This window comes from Ovis aries, chromosome 1 (genome assembly GCF_016772045.2).
Source record: "Ovis aries strain OAR_USU_Benz2616 breed Rambouillet chromosome 1, ARS-UI_Ramb_v3.0, whole genome shotgun sequence".
NCBI lineage: Eukaryota > Metazoa > Chordata > Mammalia > Artiodactyla > Bovidae > Ovis > Ovis aries.
In genome coordinates, this window is record NC_056054.1 from 126,130,820 (window position 1) to 126,151,878 (window position 21,059).

Below are 21,059 nucleotides of genomic sequence, written 5' to 3' on the forward strand. Positions count from 1 at the left end.
GGTTGTATTTTCTAAGTTCCTTGTTTCCTCCTTCAATCAACAAACATCAATGCCCTGAATCTTTTGAAGGAAATGTGTTTTATGCCACTCCTGAGATTTTAAGCATATGAAGTCTATGTATGCAATATAAGGATTCCAGAAAGCAGAAGTTTTGAAGGAAAATATTTAAAGCCCACAATGTGCGTGCTCAGTCACTTCAGTCATGTCCGACTCTTAGGGACCCCATGGGATCCAGTCCTTCAGGCTTCTCTGTCCATGGGCTTCTCCCGGCAAGAATACCGGAGTGGGTTGCCATGCCTTCCTCCAGGAGATCCTCCCAACCCAGGGATAGAACCCGCATCTCCTGCATTGTAGGCAGATTCTTTTACCACTGAGTCACAGGGTAAGCTCCAAAGCTCACAAGAAATTCGTTCAAATCTATCAATATTGGGTTTCCAAAGTTGGCTTTCAAAGGTATAGTAAACTTGAACCTAAATATCCCTCCATAAAAAAGCAAAAAGAAAAAAACACAAAATTTAACCAGTTAAAACTAACAATAAAATTAGCAGCATATTTAGAAGCCAGATTGAAAGAGTTTATTATATTTATTTAGGCTTTTATATATTTTGTGAATACATGAACAAGGATTCCATTAATTCATGAACATTAATTCATTTGTTTCTTAACATAAATTTCATTAATTGATCTAGTAATATATTGAATTCATTTTACTAACTCCATTAATGCATTCAGTAAATCAATCAATAAAGTTAATTATTAAGTATGCATGGCAGATGGTTTTTGGTAAGTATTTTATGACTGGAAAAATTGTGATGCACCCTTAATCTTCCTGGAGATCATGAAGATGATAGAAGCTCTGTTAAGAGATTGGACACATTGCAGAAAACATCTGAACTCTTCTCAAGCTGATCAATAGAAGACAGATCCACAGGTTGGCCTGTAACAGGAAGAGGGGCAACTCCTGGAGGCAAAGAAGGTTGGCCGGCAGAATCCAGATCCACTGCTCAGGACAGGGAAGCCACAGATTCCATAACCCAGGCGTCTGAAGCCACGGCCTCCACAGCCCACTGAGTAGCAGCTTCTGGATCCAGAGCTCAGGGAGCTGCAGCTGCTGGACCTATAGGCCAGAGACCCAGGGAAAGTCGTCTGGCAGGGACTGGAGAACGTGGAGGTCCTCGGGCGGTAGCAGGACGTCTGGCAGGGACGGGACACCACAGTCTGGGTCCTGATGGGCTCACAGCAGGTCTCCTGGCTGTAGAGAGAGGAGCCCAGCTGGCAGGAGCTGGGAGAGCAGAGGTCAGTGCTGTAGACCAGGTTGCTGGGGAAGGAGGAGCCACAGGAGGAGCCTGAGTAGCGCAGGTGGTCCTGGAGGGAGCGGGAGGAGAAGTTTCCAGAGCAGCAGTTGTAGGACATCTTCGCAGGTGATGTGAGTTCAGGTGAGTGACTAGAAGATTCTGAGGTTTAACGTCACCTCCCAGACTGGAGTGTTTTTATATTCTCAGCCATGGGTGTGGCATTCATAGTCACCTTTCTCATGCTTGTAATCTTTCATCTCCAAATGTGAAATTCAATAATATTTTCTGTAACTGCTGATGAAAAATTCCTTTCATCTCATACTCATGGGTGAATTCACCATGTCGTTAAAGGACTAAGCTGATGACGTGTTCCTAAGTCAGAAATTCTATGACTACCTGCCTTTAATGTCATCACTGCCAGGAAATCCCCTACTCTTCTCAATGGTTTGAGATTCTTCGTGCATTTGACTGTATATCAGCTGGGGATGATTAGCTCTAAGGGCAGGGATTAAGATGAAGTAAATATTAATAGCCTTTCTTTGTCAGTGGTATAAAGACACTCTATTTGCCATCAATAAGCTACTTTTCTAAATTTATTTCACTGCCTAAAATTATTTTTATATACATTTGGTTCTCAAATTCTTTGGAAAGGGAAAATTTAAAAGTTCAGTATCATAGTTTGTGGGTTTTCATGTATACAGATTGTCCCTCTTGTCTTCTGTATTTAAAATTTTCTAGAGATCTTTCTCTTCTGAACAACTCCAATCAAGCAATACTTTCTGAATATTTTTACTTTTTCAGGTTCTTTCATACAATTTTCTTTTTCACTGTAAAACTTAGTTTTTATTGATTCTATTTCTTTAAGATTATTTTCTACTGTAAAATAACCAAATAGGTTCTTTTTATAGTTTTCTATATCAGGTAAACCCAAAATGAACAAATTAAAAAGATAATAATTGCAAAAGGAAATTTGGAATTGCATGCAGGAGCATTAAAGAAGACCAAATAAGAGTGACTTATGTGTAAATACACATTGTGCACAATTCTAACAAAATTCTTAATCTATAAGTGGGACTAAACAGTAATAAATTTAAGAATGATCATTAAAATCTAAGATACTGCTCAAAATTAAAAGTTTGGAAAAAATAACAAAATAATAAAATTATGGCATTAAACCATTTTATTATGCCCCCGAAGCATGAAAGGCAACATAAAGAAATTTAAAGATGGACCAAATAGCAACAAAATAGTAAATACATAGGTAGAAATCTGACTTCATATATAATTAAATATCATGTGACAAAATAGTCCATATATAAAACTGAACTGAAAATGAAATTTGTTTTCTACATAAACTAGATTTTCTTAACTATAACAAAACAGAAAAGGGAAAAGTAAAAGATATATCCAGGAAATGAAACAAACAAACAAAAACAATACTAGGGCCACTTTATTAGTCTCAAAGTTTGCTATATGATTTTTTTTTCTTAACATATTAAGCAAGATATTTCTTGACAGTCATCCTGTCAGACTTCCAGGATGATATACATTATTAGTCATTCAAATGTTACATTAAAGGCATACCATCCATTAGAGTAGCCTCTAGTCATATCTTTCAAGCTCAATTTCTGTAAATTATATTAAATTTCAGTTCCTCAGCCATATTCACCACATTTCAAGTGTACAACGGATAATATGTGACTAATGGATACCTAATATTGGAAATTGCTAGTAAAAAATATTTCAGCATCAAGAAAAGCTCTATGGGATAGTACTACCTTAGGGACCATGGGCAATTGTTGATTTGCTAATTAATGCTTTTACTGTATTTTGTACAATACAAAATGTGGGAAACCCATTTATCCTTATCCCAATTCATGTGTTATGATTTCACTATTTTCATTTTGTGTATGCTTACTCATATTCTATTCACATTGTATGTATTTCCCTATGTTGCTATAAGTAATATTTGATTATATATTTGAGGTTGTTTTTGTTTAGTTGTCCAGTCAAGTCTCACTCTTGAGATTCCATGGATTGGGATTTCCCAGGCAAGAATACTGGAGTAGGTTGCTGTTTCCTCCTCCAGGGGATTTTCCCAACACAGGGACTGAACTTGGGTCTCCTGCACTGCAGATAGATCCTTTACCACTGAGCCACGGGGGAATATTTTTTGTTTACTCTTCATTCCTTCTCACATCTTTTTGCGGTATGCTAGGTCTTCCCTGGCGGCTTAGTGGTAAAGAATTCGCCTGCCAATGCAGGAGACGCTGTTTTGATCCCTAGGTGGGCAAGATTCGTCTGGAGAAGGAAATGGCAACCCATTCCAGTATTCTTGCCTGGGAAATCCCATGGATAGAGGAGCCTGGTGGTCTACAGTTCATCAGGTCACAGAGTGGGACACAACTGAGCCACTGAACACACAGGATTATTTTGGTTTTGACTTTGTATAGCTATTAATTATATATTTTACAGCTGGAAGGCTAGTGACAGGTTGTCTAAACTTTTAGTTTTCTGAAAATGTCTATTCCATTTTGAAACAGATGCTAGTCAAAAATTCTAGTTTCAAAGTTTTCATAAACAAACCCACATAACTGTGTTTACTGCACAAGCACAGGTCTCCACAGGTTTTTTATTAAATTTCAAATTAGTTGTCAATATTTAGAAATCAAAAGAATCACATGGAATGCGGATTTATGGCTGTCAAAATTTCCGAAGATCTGATTATAATTGGCTCCCTTTCTTGCCATTGCCTGGAGCTGAACACAAACTGCTCCATTCATATGGAGTATGTGTCCACTAGTTCCCCAAATCTCTGAACACTCAGCTAATTTCAGTTACCAATAATCATAAAGCCAGCACAGCTTTTATCCTGTTAATACTATTATCAGTAGGAGAAGGAGGTATGACTTAGAGACTAAAAGAATTATACAAATGAACTCAAAACAGAAGCAGACTCAAGGCCTTAGAAAACAATTGTGGGCAGAGGGGGGTGGAGGATGGAGTAGGAAATGGCAACCCACTGCAATATTCTTGCCTGCAAAATTCCACAGACAGGAGCTTAGCAGGCTACAGTCCATGGAGTCTCAAAGAGTCGGACATGACTGAGCTACTGAGTAGGAGCATTGGTTGGGGGGAGGGTGGAAGGGGAAAAGGTGGGAGTGAGGGGTAGATTAGGAATTTGGGATTGATATATACACACAGCTGTATGTAAAACAGATAACCAACAAAGACCCACTCTATACCACAAGACACTCTAGTCAACAATCTGTAATAACCTAAATGGGAAAAGAATTTGAAAAAGAATAGATATATGTATATGTATAACTGAATCACTTGCGGTACACCTGAAACTAACACATTATAAATCAACTGTACTGCTGCTGCTGCTGCTGCTAAGTCGCTTCAGTCGTGTCCAACTCTGCGCGACCCCATAGACGGCAGCCCACCAGGCTACCCTGTCCCTGGGATTCTCCAGGCAAGAACACTGGAGTGGGTTGCCATTTCCTTCTCCAATGCATGAAAGTGAAAAGTGAAAGTGAAGTCACTCAGTCATGTCTGACCCTCAGCGACCCCATGGACTACAGCCTTCCAGGATCCTTCATCTATGGGATTTTCCAGGCTAGAGTACTGGAGTGGGGTGCCATTGCCTTCTCCAATAAATCAACTGTTCTCTATTATAAAATAAATATTAAAAAAGACAATTTGTGAAAACAAACTCTCTCTTGTGTGGTAGAAGGATATTCTCCTGTGTTTTATAGGAAAATATTGTGAATCTGTGCTTTTGGGCTGGAATATAAAACATCAGTTATGAAATAGATCACAAGTCAATTAGACTACCTCACTTATGTTTGTGATCCTCTGACTTTATACATCAGCAGGATTTTATATACTGGGCAAAGACTTAAATCTTAATGCTGAATACACAACAAACCAACCTGAAACTAAATAATTTTTTTAAAATCTTGAGTGATTGAACTCCTTTCCCGGCCACTCCACTTGTGACTGTGATGCACCAACATTGTTAAATTAAAGATTTAACGTCTAGCCAGCCGCCCATAGGAGATGCTTATTGCTGGGTGAAATCATGCCACATGCCTGACAAGTGTAACCACTTTTGTACAAGAATTGCATTTCCAAGAAAGTCAAGCAAAATATTAAAAAAAAAAAAAGGAAATCTATTTTCTGTTTATAACATCATACTTCTATTGTAATGGACAGTTCCTACTAATAATACACTATATCCCTTCTTGCTACTGCAGACATATAATAGCTGTTACATATGCTATTGTTTAGGAATGCTGAAGATGGATTTAGTAGCACGACTATCCTTCTTGCAGAATGCAGCATTAAACAAAAGCTGCAAGTCACTTCTCAGTGACTTTGCGCAGATGGCCTCATGGTGACTAGTAATGACTCACTACAAATACGGGAGAAAGCAGCAGTTTTGACAGACATAGCTACACTTGGGAGGCAGAATAAAAAGGAGGTTTTAGTTAAAAATCAGATGATTGGCATATTGAGTATATAAATGAAACTGAAATGGACCATGGCATATAGTAAGTACTCCATAAATATATGTTGATTTACTGAAAAGAGAATTCAAATGGCAGATATCTTAAATGAAATAAAGCATAAAAAGATTGTACAATTACTAGCTACTTTTTGTTTTTTCTTTGATTGGGTAGCTGAGGGAAGGTTGACAATACCTATTAACAGATTTGGAAGTTTTTCAACTCAGAATTTATGGTCATTATAAGACCTCAGTTCAGTTCAGTCGCTCAGTCGTGTCTGACTCTTTGTGACCCCATGAATCACAGCACACCAGGCCTCCCTGTCCATCACCAACTCCCGGAGTTCACTCAGACTCACGTCCATTGAGTCAGTGATGCCATCCAGCCATCTCATCCTCCGTCGTCCCCTTCTCCTCCTGCCCCCAATCCCTCCCAGCATCAGAGTCTTGTCCAATGAGTCAACTCTTCGCATGAGGTGGCCAAAGTACTGGAGTTTCAGCTTTCGCATTATTCCCTCCAAAGAAATCCCAGGGCCAATCTCCTTCAGAATGGACTGGTTGGATATCCTTGCAGTCCAGGGGACTCTCAAGAGTCTTCTCCAACACCACAGTTCAAAAGCATCCAATCTTCGGCGCTCATCCTTCTTCACAGTCCAACTTTCACATCCATGCATGACCACAGGAAAAACCATAGCATTGACTAGACAGATCTTAGTCGGCAAAGTGATGTCTCTATTTTTGAATATACTATCTAGGTTGGTCATAACTTTTCTTCCAAGGAGTAAGCGTCTTTTAATTTCATGGCTGCAGTCACCATCTGCAGTGATTTTGGATTTATCCAGTTGGTACCAAGTCTTTCTCTTAGAAAGTAGTGAGACAGCAAAAAGAGAAAATGCTGGAAGATGTGTGGTTGAGTAAGTTTCCTCTCCTGCCACTTTGAGGATATTGGCTTCTTCCTGATCACTATCTCCTGCCTCATTTCTTTCTTCCCAAAGTCTTTACTGACTGAAGGCATGACGAGTGGCATACAGAAAGCAGCTCCATATTTACTCTGTCTTTGTTCATCTGACCTCTGAAAGGAAACATAGGATTGAATTTGCTTTCTGCTCATGAACCCTCTTCATCTGCAGAGATGGGTTAGGCAGGTTGGGGAAAATATGGGTAGAAAATACACAGGGAAGAGACCAGAAAAAAGGATACTGAAGAGTAAGAATTTATTCCAAGGTGTTTCTGGATTTTCAAGGTTTAAAAGTAGAGGATTACTTGAGATTTTTTGTTTCCAAGGCAGTTCACTCTTCTAACTAGACAGATCCCTAGACAAGAATGGAGTCCTATTTTCTCTGGAGTGAACTGGTCTTGTAGTGATAGGTTGGTTAAATACAGCAGTGGACATAGCAGAGACCAAGATAGAGGTTCAATCCCTGGGTTGGGAAGATTCCCTGGATTAGGAAATGGCAACCTGCTCCAATATTCTTGCCTGGAAAATTCCATGGACAGAGGAGCCCAGAGGGCTACAGTCCATGGGGTTACAAAGAGTTGGACATGACTGAGCACCCTCATGGTACCCCAATATCTGTTGGAGGTAAATGGAAAGCGCTCTGACTACAGAGAAATCTCTAACTTAGGGTCTTTCTTTTTGTTTTCTTGCTCAATTTGCAGTGCAAGCTGCTTAATTCAGTTTACTCATTTTCCCATTTAAGTGCTCAAATTCTATGATGCAAAAATTTTGTTCTGGCAACATTGCTGGTGCCCAGAGACTTCTGTCCTAGACAAAGTAGACTGAGGTTTTGATAAAAGTAGTTAAAGGGCTGTAAGGCATCGTCTGGGCTTCCCTGGTGGCTCAGATGGTAAAGAATTTGCCTCCAATGTGGAAGACCTGGGTTTGATTCCTAGGTTGGGAAGATGCCCTGAAGGAGAGCATGGCAACCCTCTTCAGTATTCTTGCCTGGAGAAACCCATGGACAGAGGAGCCTGGCAGGGTACATTCCACGGGGTTGCAAAGAGTTGGACATGACTGAGCAACTAAGCATAGCACAAAGCATAGTTTAGCCTATTTATTCCTAGAATTAAGCCCAGGTTCCTCCATCCTTTCTTGGTATCTTTTTTTATACTGACTTTTAAACTTATCCTAGTACCAAGATTTGAGTATTTCAAAATACATGAAATTTAAATAAAACAAACAAACATATAAGGTATTATAGAATACAGTATGCTTGGTCACTCTGAATATTTCTTTTTTTTAATTATTGGAATATAGTTAATTTACAATGTTGTGTTAGTTTCAGATGTACAGCAAAGTTACATGTATATTTTTACAGATTCTTTTTCATTATAGGTTATTACAAGAAACTGAATATACTTACCTGTTCTATAGAGTAAGCCCTTGTTGTTTATTTGTTTTATATATAGTAGTGTGTATTAGTTAATACCAAATTCCCAGTTTATATCTCTAAAAGGGGCTTTGATAGCCATAAATTTAGTATGTTTTGTAAATAAGTTTATTTGTATTATTTCCTAGATTCCACATATAAGTGATATCATATAATATTTGTCTTTCTCCAACTTACTTCACTTAGTGTAATAATCTCTAGGTCCACTCATCTTGCTGCAAAGGGCATCATTTCATTACTTTTATGGCTGAGTTATATCTCATCTACTTCTGCTTCATTGATTATGCTAAAACCTTTGACTATGTGGATCACAACAAACTGTGGCAAATTCTTAAGGAGATGGAAATAGCAGACTACCATATCTGTCTCCAGAGAAATCTGTATGCAAGTCAAGAAGCAACGGAAGCAAACATGGCACAACAGACTGGTTCAAAATTAGGAAAGAAGTACATAAACACTATATATTGTCACCCTACTTATTTAACTTCTATGTGGAGTACATCATGCAAAATGGTGGACTGGATGACTCACAAGCCAGAATCAAGATTGCTGGGAGAAATATCAACAGCCTCAGATAAGCAGATGATAGCACTCTAATGGCAGAAAGTGAAAAAGAACTAAAGAGCCTCTTGATGAAGGTAAACGAGGAGAGAGTGAAAAAACCTGGCTTAAAAGTCAACATTCAAAAAATGAAGATCATGGCTTCTGATCCCATCACTTCATGGCACAAATAGAAAGGGAAAAAGTGGAAACAGTGGCAGACTTTATTTTCTTGGGCTCCCAAATCACTTCAGACCATGACTGCAGGCATGAAATTAAAAGAAACTTGCTCCTTGGAAGGAAAGCTATGACAAACCTAGACAGCATGTTAAAAAAACAGAGAAATCACTGCCAACAAGTGTCCATATAATCAAATTTCTGATTTTTCCAGTGGTCATGTATGGATGTGAGAGGTAGACGATAAAGAAGGCTGAGCACTGAAGAACTGATGCTTTTGAACTGTGGTGCTGAAGGAGACTCTTGAGAGTCCCTTGGACAGCAAGGAGATTAAACCACTCAATTATAAAGGAAATCAATCCTGAATATTCACTGCAACTGCAATCTGCAATCCCATGTAGAAAACACTATTTTAAACCTTTACAGTACTAATCAGTGGTTCAAAATCCATTATAAATGACTTCCTAACTTAGTAAGTTAGTGTTTCACTCACAGGCTGTTTTGCTTCTTTTAATCTTTTTGTCTCATTTCCCTTTTTTTTCCTCATCACCACCCATCTCTTACTTTCTCCTTTTTTCATTCCCTTTTTTTCCCCCTTACTTGTTTTTCATTTGCTATTCATTTTGATTTAGCTTTCTAAATTGGCAATACTCTCAGCAAGTATATCAAATCATTTCCAAAAGAAAATCAATCCTGAATATTCAATCTAAAGGAAATCAACCGTGAACATTCAACCTAAAGGAAATCAACCCTGAATATTCAACTCTGATGCTGAAGCTCCAATACTGTGGCCACCTGATGTGAAGGGCTGACTCATTGGAAAAGACCCTGGTGCTGGGAAAGATTGAGGGCAAGAAGAGACAGGGGCAAGGGAGGATGATATCGGTGTTTGACATCACTGACTCAAATGGAGTTTGAGCAAACTCCAGGAGATGGTGGTGAACAGGGAAATCTGTTGTGCTGTAGTCCATGGAGTCACAGAGTCGGACACAACATGGTGACTGAACAACAGCAACAACAAATACTCTCATGGAAATCTATTCATTTCCTCGGTTGAATAGAACCATGCATTATGTTCATTTTCAGGAGTAGTTAAACATTTCTACTCATTTCTCTTAAAAAGCTCGATGTTTAATTAGCTTTATTGCTATTTAATTTTAGAATAGAAATAATTAATGAAGAATTTCCGGCACTCATTTTAAATGCTGAAATCTCAGTGTAATAATGCCTTTTTAATAGAGTATTTCCAAAGGCAAGCAATTTCAAGATAATTTACAACTGTGGCCCTGAAAACCTGAGTTCATAATTGTGCATATCTGTTTTTCAAAGCATCGGTCTGTTTCTTACAGAATCCTTTAGAAAGCTTCAGGTCTGAACATCATGATTTTTTTCATTTCAATCACTTTTTAAAATTGAAGTGTAGTTAATTTACAAAGATGTGTTACTTTCAGGTGTACAGTAAAGTCATTAAATTATGTACATACACACATACACACACATACACACACATATGGGTTTCCTTTGTGCTCAACTGGTAAAGAATCTGCCTGCAATGAAGGAGACCTGGCTTTGATCCCTGGGTTGGGAAGATCGCCTGAAGAAGGGAAAGGCTACCATTCCAGTATTCTGGCTCAGAGAAATCCATGGACTGTATAGTCCATGGGGTCTCAAAGAGTTGGATATGACTGAGTGACTTTCACTTTCAGTATTTTCTGTTTCAGATTTAGTATCTTGATACTAAATATAGTTCCCCATGCTACTCAGCAGGTATTTTTGTTCATCTATTTTATATTCAGTAGCATGTATATATTGGGCTTCCCAGGTGGCTCTAGTGGTAAAGAACCCACCTGCCAGTGCAGGAGACATAAGAGGTGCAGGTTTGATCCCTGTGTTTGGAAGTTCCCCTGGAGGAGGACAGAGCAATCCATTCCAATATTTTTGCTTGGAGAATCCTGTGGACAGAGGGTTCAGTAACCTGATGGGTTACTGTCCATAGAGATACAAAGAGTCAGACATGACTGAAGCAATCTAGCATGCACGCATGTATATGTTAATTCCAAACTTCCAATTTATCCCTCTTCCTCGTTCGCCTTTGGCAGCCATAAGTTTATTTTCCTTGTGTGTGCCTGTCTATTTGTGTTTTGTAAATAAGCTCATCTGTATCATCTCTTTTTAGATTTAACATATAAATTATATGATATCTGTCTTTCTCTTTCTGATAACTCCATTTAGTACGATAATCTATAGGCCTATCCATGACCCTGCAAATGGCATTGTTTCAATTCTTTTTTATGGATGAGTAATATTCCATTGTATATATAAACTACATCATCTTCCTTATCCATTCACCTGTCAGTGGACATTTAGACTATTGCTGTGTCTTGACCACTGTAAATAGTGCTCCTATGCTGCTCTGAACATGGGAGTGCATGTATTTCTTCAAATTAGAGTTTTCTCCAGATATATGCTCAGGAATGGGATCACTGGATCATAAGGTAACTCTATTTTAGTATTTCAGGAGCCTCCATGCTGTTCTCCATGTTGGCTGGACAAATTTACATTCCCACCAAGAATGTAGAAAGGTTCCTTTTTCTCCACACTCCCTCCAGTATTTGTTATTTGTAGACTCTGATGTTGGGAGTTGTGATTTGATACCTCATTATTGTTTTGATCTGCATTTCTCTAATAATTAATGACATTGAGCATTCTTTCCTGTGCCTGTTGGCCATCTGTGTCTTTTATGGAGATATGTCTATTTAGGTCTTCTGCCCATATTTTGATTGAGTTTTAAAAAATATTAACATGTTTATATATTTTGGAAATTAATCCCTTGTCATCATGTCTTAATCTATCAGATTAGAAGGATCTAGATGTGAAACATAATGTTCTTTTCACAGTTTCTGTTTCATAATGGACATTTATTAAAAAGAGAGATACCAGACCTCTTAGTATTGACATTGCTATTTTTACTTGCTGAGAATTGAAGATACGTGATTATTGCTTCATAAACTGAGAGTGTGCTGCCTTGTTCCTTAGGAAATAGAAATAAAAGACCATGGCACTTTGTCAATACGAGACGGTGGAGAGTGGGCAGTGGTAGGGAGCTTTGCTGTTCTGCATGGTGATTAATGGATGATTGGCCATGAAAGTAGCAACTTTCATTCTGTAAATGGGAAATGATCTATGTTTCCTAATAAATGAATAAAACATATTCAGCCTTGTCTGTGCAGATTAATTTCCTTTCAATTAGATAACTGGTTAGTGAGAATTCTAAAGGAAATCAGTCCTGAATATTCATTGGAAGGACTAATGCTAAAGATGAAGCTCCAATATTTTAACCACCTGATGCAAAGAATCGTCTCATTGGAAAAGACCCTGATTCTGGGAAAGGTTGAAAGCAGGAAGAGAAGGGAACGACAGTGGATGAGATGGTTGGATGGCATCACCGACTTGATGGACATGAGTTTGAACAAACTTTGGGAGTTTGTGACGGACAGGGAAGCCTGGTGTGCTGCAGTCCATGGGGTTACAAAGAGTCAAAAGAGTCGGATGCTACTGAGCAACTGAACTGAGCAGAGAAGATTTGACCAGAATGTTTTCTTCATATACTGTACCCAGGGGTAAATGTTTACAAAGTTCTTTGGGAGAAATTCACTCTAATTTCTCATTAAACCCCAATAAAGTTGAAACTATATCTGATCAACTTTGTAAAGTGCCTCTTTTTCTATTTTTAATGATTGCTTGTCTCTTGTTATGGGTTGAATTGTGCCCTGTCCCCCCAAAATTCATAGTGTGAAGTCATAAATTCTGATACCTCATAATAGGACCTTGTTGGAAGACAGGGTCTTTACAGGTGTGAATCAAGTTATAGGGAGAGAATTACTATCAAAGAAGGGAGTCCTACCTTTCCAGAAATGAGAGACTATAGTAAACTATCTATGTCCAGTGTCTACCAAGCTTCTTCTGTCCGTAGGGAACCTTCCAGGTATCCTGTGCCCACTTATGAGCATCTTTCCTCATTGGTCTATCCAGAAGATGAGACTGTAATCTTGCAACTACTTTGTGGTTTATAGTCTCTGGGCTGTGGATATGGGACCTTTGTCACTTTTAGGGATGGACAGGGCTTCCTTGACATTCCTACTGTTTTTCCAGGAGAGATAAGTTCACCTTATTCCCAACCAGTGTGTGTTCAGTTTCAGTTCAGTCACACAATCGTGTCCGACTCTTTGCGATCCCATGGATGCCAGGCCTCCCTGTCCATCACCCACTCCCAGACTTTATGCAAACTGATGTCCATTGAGTCGGTGATGCCATCCAACCATCTCATCCTCTGTCGTCCCCTTCTCCTGCCTTCAATCTTTCTCAGCATCAGGGTCTTTTCAAATGAGTTAGCTCTTCAAATCAGGTGGCCAAAGTATTGGAGTTTCAGCTTCAACATCAGTCCTTCCAATGACTATACAGGACTGACTTCCTTTAGGATGGCTTGGTTGGATCTCCTTGCAGTCCAAGGGACTCTAAAAAGTCTTCTCCAACTGCTTAAAAACATCAGTTCTTCAGTGCTCAGCCTTCTTTATGGTCCAACTCTCACATCCATACATGACTACGGGAAAAACCATAGATTTGACTAGATGTTTGTTTGTTAGCAAAGTAATGTCTCTGCTTTTTAATGTGCTGTCTAGGTTGGTCATAACTTTTCTTCCAAGGAGCAAGCGTCTTTTAATTTCATGGCTGTAGTCACCATCTGCAGTGATTTTAGAGCCCCCCAAAACAAAGTATCACTATTTCCACTGTTTCCCCATCTATTTGCCAGGAAGTGATGGGACCAGATGCCATGATCTTAGTTTTCTGAATGTTGAGTTTTAAGCCAGCTTTTTAACTCTCCTCTTTCACTTTCATCAAGAGGCTCCTTAATTCTTCTTCGCTTTCTGCCATAGGGTGATGTCATCTGCATATCTAAGGTTATTGATATTTCTCCCAGCAAGCTTGATTCTCCCTTGTGCTTCATCTAGCCCAGAGTTTCTCATGATATCCTCTGCATACGTACCCTGATGGAAAGGGAGGTCTAGCATCCCTGGGGTCCATGGGGTCACAAAGAGTTGGATACGACTGAGTGACTGAACTGAACTGAACTCTGCATATAAGTTAAATAAGCAGGATGACAATATACAGCCTTGATGTATTCCTTTCCTGATTTGGAACCAGTCTGTTATTCCATGTCCAGTTCTAACTGCTGCTTCCTGACCTGCATACAGATTTCTCAAGAGGCAGATCAGGTGGTCTGGTATTCCCATCTCTTTCAGAATTTTCCAGTTTGTTGTGATTCACACAATCAAAGGCTTTGACATAGTCCATAAAGCAGAAGTAGACGTTTTTAAGGAATTCTCTTTCTTTTTGATGATCCAGAGGATGTTGGCAATTTGATTTCTGGTTCCTCTGCCTTTTCTAAATCCAGCTTGAACATCTGGAGTTTCACAGTTCACATATTGCTGAAGCCTGACTTGGAAGATTTTGAGCATTACTTTAGTAGCATATGAGATGAGTGCAATTATGCAGTAGTTTGAGCATTCTTTGACATTATCTTTCTTAGGGACTGGAGTGAAAACTGATCTTTTCCAGTCCCATGGCCACTGCTGAGTGTGTGTTCAGAGGTGTACAAATCAGCATGACACATTTACAAGATCTTGAAGATCTAATTTCTTAAAACTATTACTAAGAAAATTTCAGTTCTGCTAGCTCAGGAGATTCTTATCAATTGCCAAAATATTAGACCTTCAAAATCCACCTTTTATCACTAACTAGAGATTTTTAATTCACCAGTAATCCAAGCTAAGCAACTAGAAATCTGCAAATTAATTCTTATGAAATACTCTCTCTCCCTCTTTCCCCCACCACACAATTTTCCCTCCTACCTCTATCTCCCATTTCTTCCTCTCCCTTTCTCAGAACACAATTTATTTTACCCACTTTCTGAATCATCTCTTTCTAAAATGTGATAAAAGAATAACAAAATTCCAACCTGCTTTATGGTAATTTGCTTAAATTAGCATAAAAGTGAGGATTAGGCTGCTACTTAGGTATTTCAGTGGTTTCTGTGTGTCCTTAGTTTTATTTGGCTTTAACACACAGTGATCCTGCTTTCTCTAAGGAATACCCTGTAGCTACAAGGCCTAGAGTTTCTAGAGAATTCACAAGCCAGGTAACCCAGATATTGAAATCATTGTTATAGCTGGATTTTAATTATCTGTCTTTTCTCTCTGTTTTCCTCTCTTGGTCTCTATCCAAACTTGGAGCCCGAAGCAAGATATTTTTTTACAAGTCCCCAAAATAATTAGCTTTTCCTCATCCCTGGCGAGGTAAAGCAATGAGGACAACTTAAGGAATATACTGAGGAAAGATCTTTCTTTTGCACTTGCTGTTCCACTTGAGACCTAAATGTTATCTCAAAGAAGCAGAATCCAAATTCAACCTAAGTCATCCAGAAATATATTTCAGGCTCCTAACAGAGTCAGAGTTTGGGAGAACGTGTGGATGTATTTGGTACTAATAATTCAGATTTGGGGCTTTCCTGGTGACTCATAAGGTAAAGAACCTGCCTGCACTGCAGGAGACCTGGGTTCCATCCCTGGATTGGGAAGATCTCCTGGAGAAGGGAATGGCTACCAGTAATCTTGCCTGGAGAATGAGTAAATAGAACAAATGAAGGAGTTCAGACTTTACTCATGGGCTCTATTGTTTATATATCTATATATCAAGACTTTCTCAAAGCTCATGAAATACTATTCAGAGTAAGAAACTCAGGAAAGGAAATGAAATGAATACAGTGAATGAGTAAATTAATGGTAAGTGAAGAGAATGGAATTTGGAATAAAATAAACCTGAATTTAAAGATTAATTCTTTTACTTATAAGTTGCAGCCTTATATAATTTGTTAAATTTTGTTTGTATCTGCCTCTTTACCTGGAAAATGGGAGTGATAAAGTCACATATTTCTTAGGAGAATTAAATTACTTTGTAAATGTAAAATTGCTGGCAAGTGGTTTCTTTTTTTGTTGATTTGTTTGTTTACTGCACTTTGAATCTACTTTCTTTCCTTTCCATCTAATCTCTATGCTAATCTATATCCCCTTTTTTGAATCTCTTTTTACCCAGAAATACTTTTTGGATTAATTTTTTTCAACATCTTAGTATTTATTTCTATGCTTTCTCCTCTGTGAGCTTGCTTCTGATTATTAGTAGTCCTGAACTTGTCTCTTTTATAACTTTTGCATGCTCATAATCTCTGTCATGTAAATTAGAAATTAAAATAATTTTCAGGTTCAACACAAAAAAACGTGTGAAGCTGATGAATATATTTGAACTAAGGAGATCTTGTCAGAAAAAAGCTAGAAGGATTTCATGAGTACCATTATTTGAGGTGGTTCTGAAGTTCAACTCTATGGAGTTTATTTGAATCACAAGAAAAGGAAGATATTCAGGAAAGATTCGAGAATCTGTAAAAGATTAGAGAATCAGATGGAAGAGTTTCGTTTTTCTTTTAAGGAATATAGAACATTTTTGGTGTCACTGAAGCCTAGGGTGGCATGAAGTTGTAGCAGATGGTGGTGGTTTTTCTGGTTTGGTTCAATCATACACAAACTACAGTGTAATTAAAATTTATTTTCAACAGAATGGATAACAGGAACCAAAAATAGACCCTGAGCATGCCCCAAACCTGAAAGTGAAAGTGTTAGTCGCTCAGTAGTGTCTGGCTCTTTGCAACCCCATGGACTGTAGGGTTCCAGGCTCCTCTGTCCGTGGAATTCTTCAGGGAAGAACACTGGAGTGGGTTGCTGTTTTCCTTCTCCAGAGGATCTTTCTGACTCAGGAGACCGAATTCAGGGTCTCTTGCATTGCAGGCAGATTCTTTACCATTGGAGCCATTAGCAAATTGTTCTTGTATTTCTGACTATGTCCTTCTAATATTTCTTCACTTTTTAACTTGCCTCAAAACTTTTACTCCTGACCCTCCCCACCTCCCTTATCTATCTTCCTTGTTACTGAGACAGTACACAGTTAAGAGTGTAGACTCAGATAAAGCTGTGATGGTGTGTAGTCTCTCTTCATCTGTGTGCTAAATAACATTTCTTATTCACCAGATGAATAGCTTAGAACAGTGTCTGACCTGTATAAAATGCTTATTAAGTATTATTCACTTGTGACCCCATGGACTACCTCCTAGAAAGCCATTATTCGCTAGTGTTATTTCATTAAGAGAGAAAATTGAGATTCTGCATTGTGTTAAAAAGTTAATTAGACTATCAAATCTATTTTACCTGCCTTTTAATTTAAGAACCAAAAATGCTTTCCTGTATATTTCTAGTTTCAAAGAACTCTCCAGGGCTTTCCCACTACTTACAGGACTTAAGCATAATTATTTCAGTGATGTCATAGTTAAAATGTTAATAATAAAAAGTATGGTGACTGAAAATTCACATCCTACAGGAATTGGCAAATACAGTTTACAACTTTAAGTGAAAGAAAGTGAAAGTGAAGTCGCTCAATTGTGTCCAACTCTTTGGGACCCCATGGACTGCCTACCAGGTTCCTCCATCCATGGGATTTTCCAGGCAAGAATACTGGAGTGGGTTGCCATTTCCTTCTCTAGGGGGTCTTCCCAACCCAGGGATTAAACCCAGGTCTCCCGCACCATTGGCAGATGCTTTACCATCCGAGCCACCAGCAAAGTACTAATGCACCCTAACAAATGTGTCTTCCTATATGAGAAAGATTTATAGTCTCATGTTTCAAAGTCAGGAGTTTTAAAAACTATTCAAATAAACATTTCAAAATTATAGGAAGTTAATTTGTGATTTTTGGTAAATAAATACACAAACTTCATTATTATGATGAGGTTTAGAGTATATGTAAATTTAGTTTACATTTCAGTTCGGTTGGGTCATTCAGTCGTGTCCAGCTCTTTGAGACCCTATGGACTGCAGCACACCAGGCTTCCCTGTCCATCGCCAGCTCCCAGAGCTTGTTCAAATTCATGTCCATCAAGTCAGAGATGCCATTAGCAGTACTTATTTGTGAATATTTTGAAGCATTCTTTCTTATATGTGTAAACAAGATGATTGTCTTTCCCAGATGGTGCTTTACCTTTGTAAAACATTTGTATCAAAAATCTCATATTTTTTTTCAAATGCAGTTGTAGTTTTAAATCTTGAAACTTTAAATATAACTTGATCCAGATGACTGAAAGATACTGAGACTTCCACAGGTTCCATATTATCAATGTTGCTAAAACAAACAAATACTAAATTAACAAAAAGAATATAGTACAGAGACAAATAACTGCATTTTTCTAATGAAAGCATTGTTTACTAACACTTTGATGCCTGACAACAGTTGATTTACAAGTATTGTTGAATGCCTTGATAACCATCTGTGATGGTTAACCTTAGTGTTTCCACTTGGCTAGGATATGGTGTCCAGTTGTTTGCCAAACACCAACCCAGATGTTTCTGTATAATGTATAAATGTATAAATTCTGTATAATGTATAAATGTAGGTTTTGAGTAAAGCAGATTACCTTTCATAACATGGGTGAGCCTCTGCCAGTGAGTTGGAGGCCTCAAGAGAAAAGACCAAAGTTTATTTAGAAGAAATTATCAAGGTTGCTACACAGAAAACCTGTCTGAGTTTCCACCCTGCTGTGCTATAGGTGGAAGCTTGCAGCTGCTGTGCTCTGCTTTTGTTTTGCCCGCAGTGCTCAATTCAAACAAAAACAAACAAAAACAACAACAGAACAACATAGAGTTGAATATGAAACTGAATTCCTTTTCTGGCCCTTTAAGAATTCTTTTCCAGATTATCTCCATCTTTAAAATTTTTCAAGATGGAGATTTGAAAACTAAGTTTTGGAAACATTTCCACTTGCCTCTACCAGTTAAATGATCCACCCAACACCCGGGGATTGATCTTCCCTTCAAATACAAGGTGAAACCTATCACTCCCTTCTGCCCTGTTAGTCACACACTGCTCAATGTGGCACCAAGGGGAAGTGAGGTAGAACTGTGGCTGTTAAAAAGTCCACTTTTCATATCCATAAAAAGCGATGGTGGTAAGTCAACTGGGGTGTCCTTTCAACTGGAGCATGTATTCTATTTTGAAGCCGTCAAGCTTAATAAGATTCAAAAGATGCTTGTTCTCTTAAAAAAATTTTTTTAATAAAGATAAGTGATGAAACTTGATTTGAATGAACCTCTGAAAGAGGGAAGTTATATTAGCATTTTTTTAAAGATGTTTTGTTACTTTTCAATGGGTAAACCCAAGTGTAAAAAATCAGAGAGGTCTGTAAGCAGAACCCTTTAGAAGTCAGCTACTCTGGCCTTTTCACTTCAATTAAAAGTTATGGATGAGCAGTTCTGAAGATGTAAACTGGGTCAATATGAAGCATTAAAAAGCTGTAATCATACAAGAGGAGTACCAGTACTAAGAAGAATTCTAACAATGAAGCAGAATGCCCTCTGGAAAAGAAAGTGGTTTATCTCAAGTTCTTTACCCAGAAATGGTCTTTCAGCCCATACCTAGCAATAGTTCTTAACAGGCAGATCACCCTCTGGTAAGAAAGTTTGGAAAGTAAGCTGTTAGTGAAGGGATTTCCAGGGTGGTCCAGTGGTTAAGACTCCACTTTTCCACTGCAGGGGGCCAGGGTTCCACCCCTGGTCAGGGGAATAAGATGCCATATGCCTCCTGATAAGGCCAAAAAAATTACTAAAAAAAAAAAAAAGAAATAAGATGAATAAAAATTGGAAACAAAGAAAAAACTATAGAAATTTTAAAAACACCTTAGTTGTTAAGAAGAGCCTTTGGTGAAGGGGCAATGCAAAGATCCTTTAGGTCTAGAAAAGGCAATTTTGAGGATGCAGAGGAAAAGTGAACAGGAAGGGAAAAAGGTATAGGATGGAGCACATGGATTTTCATTCTTTCTACTACTGCCTAGTAGAGGAAAGGTATTCAAAAATGGCTGAAAACACATTGTAAAAGAGACTGTCATTTTTGACACTTAGAAAAACCATCACTATTTAAGTCATTCAGATCATAAGCTACTTATGACTAGTGGGTACTCTAAAATGTGTTCTATTCTATGTAATGTTGGTATTCCTCTATTTCTCATAAAAAAGTTTTCCAATATTGCATTTTCCCTCTGATTTAACCAGAGAGTGATTTTTTTTCTTCTCTTAAACATTTGCCTGTGCATACAAAGCACACAGAGTATTTTATTAGTTCCAGGATGTACTTCTGAACTATTAAAGCTACTCTAGTTTGTTTTGCCTTTTCCGACTTTCAGAGGGACACATTTATTTGCATTTATGAGTTAATAATTAGCACTTGTACAATGTACACAAATAACGCTAATGAAAAGTGTTAACCTATTAGGAATGGGTTGAGGGGATGTTAATTGGAATTGACTTATTCCTGAGTCATTTTCATTTTAATTCCCAAACACAGAGAGCTGGCCTGGAAAAGCAAGAACATATGCATATTAGATCATCTCTTTTTTTTTAAGCAGAAACCAACTATTAATAGAAATATATAAACATTATCCATCCCAAAGAAGTTAAAGGCTGGCACAATAAAGGATCCCATGTGTTGAGAGTGACGCATACATCTTTAACAAATTTAATAGGTATCCATTCATAAAGCACAGCTTATTTTACTTCTGTGAATCAGAGTGATGGTTTAAGTATTGCACAAGGGCACTTCATGTGATGCATGCTACACTTTGGGTTCTGCATGGCAGAGATAATCATAAAACAAAGTAACTAAGTGCTCTGAAGCAGCATGCTTTGGAATAAAGCAACTTAATTTTCAGGTAGTTAGGGAGCTTTCTTTTCAATGACAGCTGTGAATGCTATTTCCCTTAGTTCAATCAAATAAAATGTTAGATTCAAAAGAAGACAAATGGGAACAGGCCAGATTTTAAAAAGTCTTTCTTCTTCTTCTTTTTCTTTCTTTTTTACCCATTAATCTAAGTATAGATTGCACAGGATTTTTTTCTCTTTCTTAGGCTAGAAAGTCAAATATACTTTAAATGTATAAAGATGAGGGATGCATGGAATTCTCTCTTGGACACTACCCAATGCAAATATTCTTAGGAGA

At 38.0% G+C, this 21,059-nt stretch overlaps 1 protein-coding gene across 1 annotated transcript; it reads right to left on the reverse strand.

Annotated features, from left to right (window-relative positions):
• Nucleotides 1-565: 565 nt before the first annotated feature.
• On the reverse strand, nucleotides 566-1,463 carry LOC101116371 (keratin-associated protein 13-1). Its single transcript, XM_012186553.3, has one exon. The coding sequence runs from the start codon at nucleotides 1,411-1,413 to the stop codon at nucleotides 910-912; it is 504 nt and encodes a 167-aa protein (XP_012041943.2). The 5' UTR covers nucleotides 1,414-1,463; the 3' UTR covers nucleotides 566-909.
• Nucleotides 1,464-21,059: the final 19,596 nt, after the last annotated feature.